At 44.4% G+C, this 15,078-nt stretch overlaps 1 protein-coding gene across 2 annotated transcripts in view; it reads right to left on the bottom strand.

The window, feature by feature from the left end:
• Positions 1–3,192: 3,192 nt before the first annotated feature.
• SCFD1 (sec1 family domain containing 1) overlaps positions 3,193–15,078 on the bottom strand; it is a 101,906-nt gene continuing 90,020 nt past the window's right edge. Inside the window, exons 20-25 of one of the 2 annotated variants that reach the window (XM_083166973.1) lie at positions 14,980–15,033; positions 12,329–12,381; positions 9,583–9,616; positions 8,324–8,389; positions 4,833–4,901; positions 3,193–3,545 (exon numbers count right to left, since the gene is read on the bottom strand). In XM_083166973.1, the coding sequence (XP_083023099.1) occupies positions 3,522–3,545; positions 4,833–4,901; positions 8,324–8,389; positions 9,583–9,616; positions 12,329–12,381; positions 14,980–15,033 (300 nt within the window). In that variant the 3' untranslated portion in view covers positions 3,193–3,521. The remainder of the gene's footprint in view (positions 3,546–4,832; positions 4,902–8,323; positions 8,390–9,582; positions 9,617–12,328; positions 12,382–14,979; positions 15,034–15,078) is intronic. The other variant, XM_083166974.1, reaches the window with a different exon arrangement.

The raw sequence follows: 15,078 nt of genomic DNA, 5'->3' as shown, positions 1-15,078 counted from the left end.
GGGCTCTCAGGCGGTGGGTCCCACTGGGCATTGCCCCTGTACACCTGGAGCCAGTCTGATTATGTAGTATAAAATAGCCTTTCTTCCAGCTATGTACATTTTGGTTCTCCACTGTTGTCAGAAGACTTCTGATGTAATTAATTAACTGGACTTGGAGAAAACGCATTTTCTGTCCTGAATCCTCCATATCTCTGTTCAGCAGAAAGTACAGTTCCATTGCTTTCTAACTAACAATACAAGGAAGCTGCCCGACTCTGCCAAGACCTTTCACTGTTGTAATATGTTCAATTACTTTGTAACTTATTGCCCTCATTTCCTAATGTTATCAGTAAAGGTCTATGCAATGAGTTTATCGTGGTCATTTGAGTTTGACATTTTATTGAATTCAGACGGACTTCATAAAATATTTAAGAACAGGTCTCACTCCTTGGCTTGGACAATGAAATGTGTCATTCGATAAAAGAAGCAGAAAATTCCACGGTCACAAGTGAAAGGTACACACTGGCCCGCATTTCCCCACTTTGCTTTGCCCAGCACAAGCAAATGAAAAAGTTCCACGATATGAAAGTGCTGCAAATAGCATTCACAAATACACATTTATTATGTCCTTACCTTAATAGAAATGAGGAAAATGTACAGACACCCACATCCTGCATTTTTTCCAGAACAGATCAGATCTAAGGTGGGCAAAGTATCATGTCATAATTAAGGCTGGAGTGATTGGCAGATTGCGGGCAGAACCGCAGAAGGACAAGGTGTCCTGTTTGTCCTGATTTTTAAATTGCAGAATGTTTACATTTGCTCTGCAGCGTAGTAGAATTTTAATCTTTACCGTCTTTTACAAATTTTGAAGTAGCGACTAAAGTCTTTGCCAGTTGCAAATGTAGAACAAACTTTTAACCACTTAACTGGCTAATATTTTTTCCAAAAAAACACTCACCGGATGTCAGTCATTCAGTGCTCCAGTTTAGCAACACCATATAGGTGTCTGAACTATGAGCGCTGGAGAAATCATTCGATCTAATTATTTCTCCCCACCTCCAAATGGATGATTATGTAAATCATCCAATCGCAGGCATGCGAAAGGGGGGGGGGGGGGGGGGGGGGCGGCCGGCACTGCGGGCGGCATCTGATGGATTGGCAAAGGCTGCGAGTCAATAAGAATAAGGTCCTATCTGCACATGTAGCTGGTGGTTACTTGCCTTTGCTACTGTACTAACAAAGGCAATCTCAGAATCTGGGAGTGAGTTAAACAAGGAATGAAATAATTGTTAGTGTGTGGGGAAGAGAGCAGATGCCCGGAGCACATATATATATATATACACCCGGAATAGACAGCTATGTTCTCCTTCCCGGCCCTAATAAAATTCAGCTGTATAACATTAAATAGCTTCGCAATCTCTCAAAATAGCCTCATGGTTTATGCTGTGGGACTGTGGATAACAGGAAGGCACATTGCAAGGATAAGACCTTCTGCGCACACTCACAGGCATCTCGCACTGTCACAGTGATAGCTCAGCACGATAAATAACACAAGATACACAATGTGACAACATCCAGTGTAAATGCTGACAACACTCAGAAGTAAAACGTTCAGTGTTGGATCACAATCTGGAAGCGCACTAGTCCCATGTGTTAGATCCAATAAAAGCTTAGAAATGCAGGAGATATCTATATGGGAATATATATGGATGGCCAGTGGTCAGCGGCATCCCGACAGGAGCTAAGTATACTTACCCTGTCCCCGTAACCCTCCCCATAACATGCCTAAGCTTAACCCTCCCCTCTTCTCCACCACGCAGCCTAAGCCTAACCCTCTCCTCCACCGCAGCCTAAACTCAACCCTCCCGTCCATCGCAGCGTAAACCTAACCCTCTCCTCCACCGCAGCCTAAACCTAACCCTCTCCTCCACCACAGCCTAAACCTAACCCTCCGCTCCACCACAGCCTAAACCTAACCCTCCGCTCCACCGCAGCCTAAACCTAACCCACCGCTCCACCGCAGCCTAAACCTAACCCTCTCCTCCACCGCAGCCTAAACCTAACCCTCTCCTCCACCGCAGCCTAAACCTAACCCTCTTCTCCACCACAGCCTAAACCTAACCCTCCGCTCCACCGCAGCCTAAACCTAACCCTCCGCTCCACCGCAGCCTAAACCTAACCCTCTCCTCCACCGCAGCCTAAACCTAAACCTCTCCTCCACCGCAGCCTAAACCTAACCCTCTCCTCCACTGCAGCCTAATCTTAACCCTCCGCTCCACCGCAGCCTAAACCTAACCCTCTCCTCCTCCGCAGCCTAAACCTAACCCTTCCCTCCACCAGAGCCTAAACCTAACCCTCCCCTCCACCAGAGCCTAAACCTAACCCTCCTCCGCAGCCTACACCTAACCCTCCCCTCCACCGGAGCCTAAACCTAACCCTCCCCTCCACCGGAGCCTAAACCTAACCCTCCCCTCCACCGGAGCCTAAACCTACCCCTCCCCTCCACCGGAGCCTAAACCTACCCCTCCCCTTCACCGGAGCCTAAACCTAACCCTCCCCTCCACCACAGCCTAAACCTAACCCTCTCCTCCACCACAGCCTAAACCTAACCCTCCCCTTCACCGCAGCCTAAACCTAACCCTCCCCTTCACCGCAGCCTAAACCTAACCCTCCCCTCCACCGCAGCATAACCCTAACCGTGGTGTCTACATTTCCAGTGATGTTGGATTCTGTGCTAATGTTGTGGCCACCGGTCAGGTTTCCGGTGCCAGCATTTCTATTACTGGCATCCCGAACGTCTGTTGCTAAACGCCTCACACCCATATACATTGAAATGGAGATCAGAGATCAGCAGTGTTTCAGGTACTTAAAAGCTGTCAAATAGCAGCAAAACAGAAGTAATGCTCATCTCTTCTCTCCAGTGCGATATTTCTGGGTGATCCTGTGATTCATCAATCACTACAAGCAGCTATTTACCTGAGCCCTTTTCTTTTCAGAGCATATTAATACAAATTTACCTGCTGGGTATTAATTCTGGTGTAAATGCCACGATAGAAAGAGTCAGAGCAGAAGATTGGTCAGTAATATTTGAAACCTTTTCCTGCACATTGTAGAGCGTGGCTTCTCCACAGCGCCATCCTGTGCCAGGTTACCAGCTCTGCCGGTCACAGATCCTCGGACTAGAACATACTGTATGTATCAGGGAAACTCAGAATACACATTATGCTTTATAAAATTAAACAATAGCTATAATTTTTATTTAGAAATGACCTGTTTGTACAGAGACTGTGTTAATGCCAATGTTACTGGGGCTGGCACGCGTCCAGCGAAGTTAAATAAGTTCCTTGTAGAGCTGGCGTATCGTTAGGCGTACAGAGCATAAAATCTCTCGGAGATGTGGTTCTGTCCTTCCTCCTTCGCACTTGCAGACTTGGTGCAGGTTCTGCCAGCAGAAGGGTCCATGGAACGGTGCAAGTATGGGACTAACTGTCCTTGCATGATCAGATCACGGGCTTGGGGAGGAGTGAAACCTGGTCCTCCTACTTCTGTCCAAGCTGAGACAACTGGTAAAAGAGAATCAAAATGTAAACGTACACTACATGTGGGCTGCACAGTTATTGCACTCGTCTAAAGTATGTCTGCCTAGATGTGCCAAGAATAAGGTCTTATACACTTTTACAGCACAGTTACGGTATTGTCACCATGCAAGGCCAACAAAACACTAGCATGTATTAAAAGGGGCATGGAAACTAGGGATTCAAAAGTAATTATGCCTCTGTACAAATCATTGGTTAGACCGCACCTTGAATACGGAGTACAATTCTGGGCCCCGCACTATAAAAAGGACATCATAGAATTGGAAAAAATCCAAAGAAGAGCAACTAAGCTTATTAGGGGAATGGAGACTTTAAGCTACGCGGAGAGATTAAGCAATCTGGGACTATCTACACTAAAGAAGAGACGTTTAAGGGGGGACATGCTCAACATGTATAAATATATTAGGGGCCAATATAAGGAACTGTCAAGCACCCTTTTTTCTACTAGAAAGGAGTCTATGACGTGAGGACACGAGTTTAGATTAGAAGAAAAAAAGATTTTGTTCATCTAGAAGAAAATTTCTACAGTCAGAGCAGTCAAACTTTGGAACTCTCTTCCTGGAGAAGTGGTGTCGGCAGACACTATAAATACGTTTAAAATAAGGTTGGATAAACATTTATTGGTTAAAAACATCCATGGGTATGAATAAGTAACAATCTGTCTTTAAAATATCAGAACATACTATACAACAAGGGATTAGCTACTATAAACATAGGTTGAACTAGATGGACGCAAGTCTTTATTCAGCCTCACCTTCTATGTAACTTCTTCTTATTTGCAAAACGGGGCTTATGCAGATTTAGCTGCAGTGACACACTGATGGTGAACATCATTTTATTCAGCAGAAGCTGCTTGTGCGACCTATCCACTTGGTTTTGCAAATACCAAAAAACAAAATGCAAAAAATACGCACGACTACATGGACTGTTTAATGCGAAAAGAGGATAGATATACATGGACACATCTGTATGCGTATGTGTTCTTTACATTAATCACACCGTCTACTGATTATTACCTACACAATGAATATGATCATGATGACAAAATACAATAAGTCTGAAAAATATACAAATATCCCAAAACTTCCAATTGATCAAAGAGTAAGTAGTTCTGTCACTTTGCAATGACACTTATCTCAGAATCATATATGTGTCAGTAGAACAGCCCGGAGAGTTATAGTGGGTAGAGACGGGGGAGTAAGCACCTGGCGTCCAGCAGACAACACTAATGTATGCACACATAAGGACTGTTACCTGCTTAACAAACTGTGTAGCATTGAACAGTTCCGTGCAGCCGTACAGAACATGCTTTCCTTGTTTGGTCTGAAATAAGACAAGATGGAATGTCAGGAGAACATCAGTAAATACTTTTCTCTTTCTTCCAGTTGGGAACACTGGGCATAGCGTGTGGTTACATTTAACAAGTAGTTATACTGCCTGAATACATTTAATCTTAACCATTTATCTTACAGAAGTGACCCCAAGGCATTTAGAAGACCCGATAGCATCCATCGAGTCCTCTACCAGTGCCCTACACGCAGTCCTGCCACTTCTGTATGGGAAATGGTTAAAATGAGGGATCCAACCCCATGGATATGAAAATAATGGGTCTGGGAACGGTTTTGTAGAGCTGGCAAAGGCCGTGTAAATAAAATCTATGGTAGAGTCAGTGAAGAAAGGACAAACCATAGCAACCAGCAGCAAGATCCAAGCGCAAAGCAAAACCAGAGTCAGATGCTTGCCATGAAACACTTTTATGGGGGAAGTGTGTTTGCACGTCAATTAGCCAAAGCCATCTGTATGAAGGAATGAGATTATCTCATGTATGGAAAACAATGCAGGAATATAATAGAGGATAGCGCTGTCCAGAGTACATACAGAACTGTATGAGTAAGCAAGGAAAAGCAGTCAGGGAACAGATGGACAGGAGGGAATGTATAGTCCCGGGAATAGGAAGGAGCAGTCCAGGGAACAGATAAAAATAGGACAGGTAAGGGAAGGAGGGAGCAGTCCAAGAACAGGAAGAAAGTAGGAAAGGCAAGGAGGGAGGGAGCAGACCAATAACAGGTAGGAGAGATAAGGGAGGAGGGAGCAGTCCAGGGACAGGTAGAAAGAAAAGGTAAAAGGAGGAGGGCGCAGTCGAGGAACAGGTAGAAAGCAGGAGAGGTAAGAGAGGAGAGAGCAGTCCAGGGAACAGGTAGAAAGCAGGAGAGGTAAGAGAGGAGAGAGCAGTCCCGGGAACAGGTAGAAAGGAGTAAGGGAGGATGGAGCAGTCCAGGGAACAGGTAGAAAGAAGAGGCAAGGGATGAGGGAGCAGTCCAATAACAGGTAGAAAGTAGGAGAGGTAAGAGAGGAGGGAGCAGTCCATGGAACATAAAGTAGTAGAAAGAGGTAAGAGGAGGGGTCAATGAAGGAAACAGATAATAAGTAGGATAGGTAAAGAGGAAGTAGTCCAAGGACAAGATAGAAAGAAGTAAATGTGAGTGAGGAAGACACAGTGCAGGGAACATAAAGTAGTATGTAGAGGTAAGAGGAGAGGTCAGTGCAGAAAACAGATCGAAAGTAGGAGAGGTAAAGGAGGAGGAAGTCATCCAAGGAGCAGATAGAAAGTAGTAAATGTGAAGGGAACAGTGAGAAAAAAAGCAAAGGTAAGGGCAGGGGGAGCAGTCCATGGAACATAAAGAATTAGTAGAGGTAATAGAGGAAGAAGCAGTCCAGAGAACTGACAGAAAGTAGGAGAGGTAAAGGAGGAGGGAGCAGTCCAAAGAACACACAGGAAGTAGGAGAGGTAAAGGAGGAGGGAGGAGTTCAGGGAACAGACAGAAAGTAGGAGAGGTAAAGGAGGAGGGAGAAGTTCAGGGAACAGACAGAAAGTAGGAGAGGTAAAGGAGGATGAAGCAGTCCAGGGAACAGACAGAAAGTAGGAGAGGTAAAGGAGGAGGGCGCAGTACGGGAAACAGACAGAACGTAGGAGAGGTAAAGGAGGAGGGAGCAGTACAAGAAACAGACAGAAAGCAGGAGAGGTAAAGGAGGAGGGAGCAGTACAGGAAACAGACAGAATGTAGGAGAGGTAAAGGAGGAGGGAGCAGTACAGGAAACAGACAGAATGTAGGAGAGGTAAAGGAGGAGGGAGCAGTACAGGAAACAGACAGAAAGCAGGAGAGGTAAAGGAGGAGGGAGCAGTACAGGAAACAGACAGAAAGCAGGAGAGGTAAAGGAGGAGGGAGCAGTACAGGAAACAGACAGAAAGCAGGAGAGGTAAAGGAGGAGGGAGCAGTACAGGAAACAGACAGAAAGCAGGAGAGGTAAAGGAGGAGGGAGCAGTCCAGGGAACAGATAGAAAGTAGAAGAGGTAAGGGAGGAGGTAGCAGTCCAGGGAACAGACAGAAAGTAGGAGAGGTAAGGGAGGAGGTAGCAGTCCAGGGAACAGATAGAAAGTAGGAGAGGTAAGGGAGGAGGTAGCAGTCCAGGGAACAGGTAGAAAGCAGGAGAGGTAAAGGAGGAGGGAGCAGTACAGGAAACAGACAGAAAGCAGGAGAGGTAAAGGAGGAGGGAGCAGTCCAGGGAACAGATAGAAAGTAGAAGAGGTAAGGGAGGAGGTAGCAGTCCAGGGAACAGGTAGAAAGCAGGAGAGGTAAGGGAGGAGTCCAGGAACAGGTAGAAAGCAGGAGAGGTAAGGGAGGAGACCAGGAACAGGTAGAAAGTAGGAGAGGTAAGTGAGGAGGTAGAATTCCAGGGAACAGATAGAAAGTTGGAGAGGTAAAGGAGGAGGGAGCAGTCGAGGAACAGGTAGAAAGCAGGAGAGGTAAGGGAGGAGTCCAGGAACAGGTAGAAAGCAGGAGAGGTAAGGGAGGAGACCAGTACAGAAAGGGAAATCATTCTGTATGAACACCTTATGGCCTAGCAGAGTTCTTACACCATTAGGTTCTTCTGACTTACTGACAAGTACTGAAGGGTAAGTAATGACAGCAGGCTTACAAAGCAGAGAAATCGTTGTAGCAGATGATCCTGTGGTTGTGAACGGAAGGGGTGATATAGCTCACATACTAGGTCGACATGCACAAGTTGACACAAGCAAAAGGTCAACATATGAAAAAGTCGATGTGGGTCTTCACGTTTTCTTTTGGTGTCAATGGCGACACCTGACCATGTGGACCCTGTCTGCGACCACTGCGCTCCGCACACTGCACGGTTTCCAATCGAAGTACATTTGGAAAAAAATGTATCCAAAAAACGGGAAAAAAAACAAAACACAAAAAAAACACAAAAACGTCCTTTTGTCAATGTCGACACTGTGCATGTCGACCTAGACATTGTTCGCCCTCTGGATACCTGTGCTCAGACCATAATCATTTGGGAGAACAACAATTCCACAGGACAGAGGTGTGGGAGAAGAGGCAAGGTGTTTTTCACTGTTGGACAGAGATTTCCCGGCCTCTGTGAAGAGAACCATGGGTGCCGCCAATGGTGAGTAAGAGTCTGATGCTGCGTCCTAGGACACCGGTCAGATCGCTACTGTAGCAGGAAGCATTGGCTCGTAACAGGCGCCTCCTGCTTCATTACCATATAGTGCTATTGCTTCCAAGGAAACAGCAGTGATACCCCTGACACCACATCTGAATCAGGCCCATAGCGAAGACGCAGCCAGGATGTCGCGCAATAATAATCTATCTGTGATAATTAAACTATGGAAGACAGAGGCTAGATTTAGGGGACAATTCCTGAAAACCGGATTATACACTCACCTTTATGTAATCCACTAGATTCTGATACTCAATATAGTTACCTCCTCCAACAACAAATACAATGGCCTGCAGGGAAAGTAACACATAACTCAGCACCGGAGTGACACACGCAGAGTAATAGTGTTCTGTACATTAGTACATAGAGTCCAGTGCGAAGCTTCACTCATGCAGCTGGAGACAGCGGGTTCAGTACGATTCACCCACATTCAAAATAATACGACAAGCATTGGGGCAAACAGTCAAATGCCGACATGTCCAAAATGCCTAATTGTATTATGGCGACATGGTTTAGATGCCGACGTATAAAAATGTCAATGGTTGTCAGCATTTTGACCATCGGTATTATGGCTGTCGGTAAATTTACTGCATCCCGAGACAGCAACAGCAAAACATTGTCCAATAATAATATAACTGAGCTCATTACAATATTAGACCATCTGATTGATGAACCAAAACGGCCTGAGATTCCCACTGTGGTGAAAACCTTCACCTATTTCTAACATATCAACAGGTGCGGCAGCAAGCTTCGCATTCACTTATTACTAACTATACCGTACAATAACACCATGCGGTAACTACACCATACACTAACCACACCATACACTAACCACACCATGCACTAACCACACCATGCACTAACTACACCATGCACTAACTACACCGTGCAATAACTATACTGTGCACTAACTACACCGTACAATAACTATACCGTGCGGTAACTACACCACGCGGCAACTACACCATACACTAACCACACCATACACTAACCACACCATGCAGTAACCACACCATGCAGTAACCACACCATGCAGTAACCACACCATGCACTAACAACGCAGTGCGGTAACTACACCATACGCTAACTACCCCATACGCTAACTACCCCATATGCTAACTACCCCATGCAGTAACTACACCATGCAGTAACTACCCCATACGCTAACTACCCCATACGCTAACTACCCCATATGCTAACTACCCCATACGCTAACTACCCCATACGCTAACTACCCCATACGCTAACTACCCCATACGCTAACTACCCCATACGCTAACTACCCCATACGCTAACTACCCCATACGCTAACTAGACCATACGCTAACTAGACCATACGCTAACTACACCATACACTAACCATACCATACACTAACTATACCATTCACCATAATTATACCCTTATTTGGGAATTTGCTTGCAATTATACAGAAGGCAGCTCTTAGTCCCTTTAACAATGCATTTCTGGTGTCACCATACGTACCTCCTGAAACGGATTCTTGTTCCTTGGTATAGAACTGTTTTCACAAACAAAAGATGTATTAGATCAAACATTTGTTCAGCACATTGGGTCAGATTTAATAGGATGAGTGAGAAATCTCCAGTTTTTTTAAAGCGGCAATCATTTACACTGCAAAATCGTACTGGTGTTGCAATGTAAATGATTGCAGCTTTAAAAAAAACCCTGGAGATTTCTCACCAAAAGTCTCACTTTCTGATTCTCTCATTCTATTACATTTCCCCCAATGTGTCTAGTTTAATGATCCATCTTATCAGTTACAATATTGTAAGTTCTTTTTTTTACCATTTTTAGAACATTTTTTGACATTTAAAAGACGACCACATGTTTTAAAAGCCAATTTTTTTTAAATGTTTAAAAAAAAAACACCTTACAATAACTGAGATGGATGTATTTAAAAATTAGACAAACACGTAAATATATCTATGTACGCGGAAAATATTGGATGCAAAGGCAGCAGATTTGGGTAAGAAAATAAAATCATAAGAAGCTGTCCATATAATATACATTGCAATGTATAGAAGACAACACTGTAGGCGAGATGTACTAAGCCCTGAAAAGTGATAAAATGGAGAGTGATAAGCCACCAACCAATCAGCTCCTACTGTACCTGTCATTTTTCAAACACAGTCTGTGACATGGCAGGCAGGAGCTGATTGGCTGGTGGTTTATCACTCTCCATTTTATCACTTTTGAAGCTTAGTACAGAAGCTTTATTTGCTGGTCTAATTAGGACTATTCCTGCATTAGGAAGAGGGAATACAGTATACTATTCCCTGCGGCTATGAAATAATGAGACTCATGCTATATTTTACGTTTAATTATATTATGTACATGTTACCCTTCTTCCCCTTGGTTCTTTTTCCCATCTGCCTCCACACAATGCTGCATTCTTATTTTCCATTGGCCATTGGTCAGTCATGCTGCAGCTCCTTATCTGTCAGATGTCTGAACAGCTTTTTTTTTTCTAAGATAGTAACTTTATTTAAAAAAATGTTTGTACAAATTTGCTTTTGATTTTCGGTCTGCTCAGCAGTTAGACACCTTGGAACTATCTTCGCTAAACTTTTTTCATGTAAAGATCTTGATGCAAAACTTGCCTAACAGTTTCTTTGTCGATGTATATCATTTCTGAGATCATTCATGTGAGTTTAAGGTCAATTCGAAGAATGTTAAAATTGTTGCCACATTTTCATTGTTTTTTTTTTATCTATATGTCAGGACTTCTGGGATGTTTATCGACATTCTCACAAGTCACCAACTCTTTTATGCTACGCCAACACAAGTGCATGTGACATAAACTACCCCGTAAGCCCCGGGTAAGCAAACTCTGAACCAGATTCCGTGGGCTTTATGTCAGTTTAACTAGAAATGTAAAGTAAACTTGTTGCTTTACTTCTGATTTAAGCATTTTTAGTACTTGTTTCCTAGCACGGCCCCCAACATTTCAATCTTATGGCATCTTATGCCATATAGCCGCATACGATGAGATTTTTAATTGTATAACCACCCTAATGGGTGCTTACAATGTTAAATGCACCACCACTATCAACGCGAACCCGAAGCGTGGCGAGCGCAGTGAGCCCACGAAGGGCGGCGGTACGCGTCCTCTGACCTTTTCATACCCCCACTAACCACATCGACGTGGAGTTGATTTTAAATAGTGTGGCGGGTGCATCGAGCCCCGCGAGGGGACGCGTATTACTTTACATGTATTCCACGTCCGCTCGCCACGCTATCTAAAATCAACTCCACGCCGACGTGGATAGTGGGGGTATGAAAAGGTCGGAGGACGCATACCGCCGCCGCTCGCCACGCTTTGGGTTCGCGTTGATAGTAGGGGGGCATTTAACATTGTAAGGACCCATCAGGGTGCTTGTACAATAAAAAATCGTATACCATCGCATTGTATGCCATACGATGCCACACAATTTTTTATTGTACAACATCGCGTCCCATCGCATACCTTATTTAGTCTTTTGGTATACGATTTTTACAATTTCTCAAAACTCTGTGCAACAATAAACTATCTGTGCGAGAGGGGTGATAAACCAAGGTGAATGTTCCCTCAGAACTCCTTTCTCACTCGTGCAGTGTGGTTTATTTTTAACAATTACAGTCATTATTTAACCACTGAAATTTTCTGGGCTCAGCTGTGCTGCCGCTGCGGGCAGTCCCAGAAAATTTCTGGGCAAACCACCAGCAGGTAGGTCTGCGCCAGTGGTGCCTCCAGTTGTGCACCACTGGTGCACCACCTCTAGCAGCACCTTCCCATTGCTTCCCCCCTCCTGTCGCTCCCCCCTGACCTCCACGCTCTGGCGATCGTACGCCAGAGGTCCCCTGCCGCTGCTCCCACCGCCATTAGCACTGCATCAGTGAGCAGGTGGCAGGCCCCGCTCCGGGAGGTTCGGGGTGGCTTGGAGTGACTCGGGAGTTCGGGCGCCCGATTCCTCAAGAACATGGCCTGCCACCTGGTCACTGATGTGGCGCAAATAATGGCGGGGAGCTCCGGCGTAAGATCACAGGAGGATGGAGGTCAGGAACCGGTGGGAAAGCGACAGGAGGGGGGAGCCAGGACTGGCTGCTGCCCTTGAGTGGTGAGTATTGCTGGGGCAGGACAAACCTGCCCTGGTCCTGCCCCAGTAAATCCCACCACTCAAGGGGTTAATAGCCACACCTCCAGGTCTAGGTTACTATTTAAATGAATCACCTGTCATTTCCACGTAACATCTTAGGATCAAAATATCTATAGTCATCTGTCTCCTGCAATACAACAAAAGAACATTTAATAGAGTTGAAATGTAATGTTGCAACATCGCTGTCACCAGTTTGTAAATGTACTGTCTAAAATGACATTTGTCAGAAAAAATACATATACAATGATGTGTAACACATGAAATCTTAATGAATAAAACTACATTTTAAAGGGGCTCGCTTACAGTGAGGCATTAATCCACACAGAATGTGCACCTTGACAGAGACATGCACGGGTGCAACTGTAAATGCAAGGACAGATGCAGAATTGGGATGGCTGTCAGTAAATTCTAAGATTGTAACAAAAATATTTTCATAATTTGCAATAATATCCTCTGTAAGAAAAAGCTATTAACACTTTATTTCCCAAATCTGTAATAATTTGGGAAATAAAAAAAAACAAAAAACAGTTATGTTTGTCTGGCACACTTTCATCAGATAAATCTTTGCTTATCCCTGAGGAAAGTATACTAGCTATTCTGAAATGTTGGACTTGTATTTCACATACACACTACATGGCCAAAAGTATGATAACACCGCTTGGTATTAGTGGCACAATAGCTCATAGAATGGGTTCACTGCAATGTATAATGTAACTTGGTTACAATGTGCATTACCGAGTTCTAGAAGCAACGTCAGGGAAAAAAAACGGTTACTCAGAACTTTAATGGATTCGTTTTCATAGCACAGCAGCCGCACACAAGCACCAAATCACCACACAATGTCAAACGTCAGATAGAATTGCGCAAAGTACACTGGCATTGGACCCTGGAACAGTAGAAATGTATTCCCCCGAGTGATGAATAACACTTAGCCATCTGCCAGTCTGATGGATAAATCTGGGTGTAGCAGGTGCCAGGAGAACACTTCCTGTTGAAATGTGCACTGCCAATTGTAAAAAGTGCAGGAGGACTAATGGCCTAGGGTGGTTCATCATGGTTTGGCCGGAGCGCCTTAGTTCCCGCAAAGGAAAACTTAAATATTGCTGCTTACATTGACACTAGAGGATTGTGCTCTTCCATCACAACAGTATGGGATGGGTAAGGTCCTTTCTTGTTTCAGCACGACAATGAACAAAACAAGTGCAATCACACAATGGTTCTATATGGCCATCACAAAGCCATAGCCAAACGGAACAACATGGTATGAATTGAATTCTGACTGCGAGTCAGGTCTTATCTCCCAACATCAGTGCCTGACCTCACTCACTCCTGTGGCTGAATAGATACAACTTCTTCATAGCTGCTGTGGAAAGCTTTACCAAAACAGTGGAGGTAGCTACAGCAGCAGAGGGGGACCCAATCCATATAGAAGCCCTTGGTTTTAGGAGGAGATGGTTAACAAGCACATATGGTTGGGATGTCCATGTGTTCGCAGCTATTCCTGACTAGGGAGATGGCTGCGGGGCCCTATTCAATGCGGTCTTCCTTGACAGCATTGAACAGGGGATATCGGCAGAACGAGCCCGACTTCACAAGCACGTGGGCTCATTCTGCTGAGAACGGCCGGGAATTGACGATCTCCCGGCCACAGCTTGACGATTCTGGGCCGCTACTTGCGGCCACGCCCCCTTCTCGAACATTGAATCCCGCCTGCAAAATCTCGGTCAAGCAGACCGAGAACGGGACAGGGTCACGGCTGTTGGGCCAGCCCGACAATCGTGACTCAACATTGAATACCCCCCATAATGTCTATATTAAAAACATAATCCAGGTGTTACATTATTTTATATTACACAAAGAATTTTAATTTAAAACCAATTATTTTCATTTGCCCAACAGATGTACATTTTGGCTTTGGGGTATGAAGTAACCAAATCTTTATGAATATAAAAACAATACGCAAAACATAAAACTGAGCCACTGTAATTTTATATCAAGAGGGGATTATAGGATAATAATTTGACTATAGCGTACTATAAAGCAAAAATGATGATCGCGCGCCACACCCAATCCTCGATTCGGTACATCGATACTACGGAGTGTTTGGAGGGGACACAAACAACCTATTCCGATGCACCACAGCTCTCCAGCAGCAAACAGTTAAAGCTGCCTCTGTAAGTGGGTTGGTCCACGTACACGGAGATCAGACTTTATACACAAACACATGGCCCCGAGAGCAAAAAGTTTACGAGCTGCTGGCAACGCAGTTAGCTTTAAGGAGGGCGTCCGGCTGGGGCCGGCGTTCTTTCCAAAACACATGCACATTTTTTTTTTTCCTTCCCCTTTTTACTTGCAGCTGGGAGCAAATAAAATAAAACCATCAATAACAAAAATATAAACATACAAGGAGGGAAAATAAAAACAACTGGTAGGAACAGACGGATCTTGAAACACTTTAATATATTTATGGTGCTAGGAAGTTGGATGTAATGAAGCAGATTTTGAGCCCGTATGTGTTGAAACGGTTGAAAATATTGCATACCGTCTCGAGTGCGATCATCCAACCCAAAATGTCAAGTCTTACTTAAATAAAAGCTATTTATCGTCCTGATTTTAGAATCGCATACACATCATACAGTTCCATGAAAGCAGCCAAGTAGGGACAATTCATCCTATTCACCCCCAATTTATCCCATTCACCCCAAACGTTTAAATGTTTTCTTACCAGATTGGACTTTACTTCCATGAGGCTATCAAGGACTCTGGTAACAGGCAAGTTCTATGAAGAGAAAAAGTGCACAAACCTGAGTTTATAGAATTACAT

Source organism: Crinia signifera, chromosome 12 (assembly GCF_055691185.1).
Source record: "Crinia signifera chromosome 12, ASM5569118v1, whole genome shotgun sequence".
NCBI lineage: Eukaryota > Metazoa > Chordata > Amphibia > Anura > Myobatrachidae > Crinia > Crinia signifera.
Note: the sequence above shows the minus strand (reverse complement) of the source record. Positions and strands in the feature narration are given on the sequence as shown.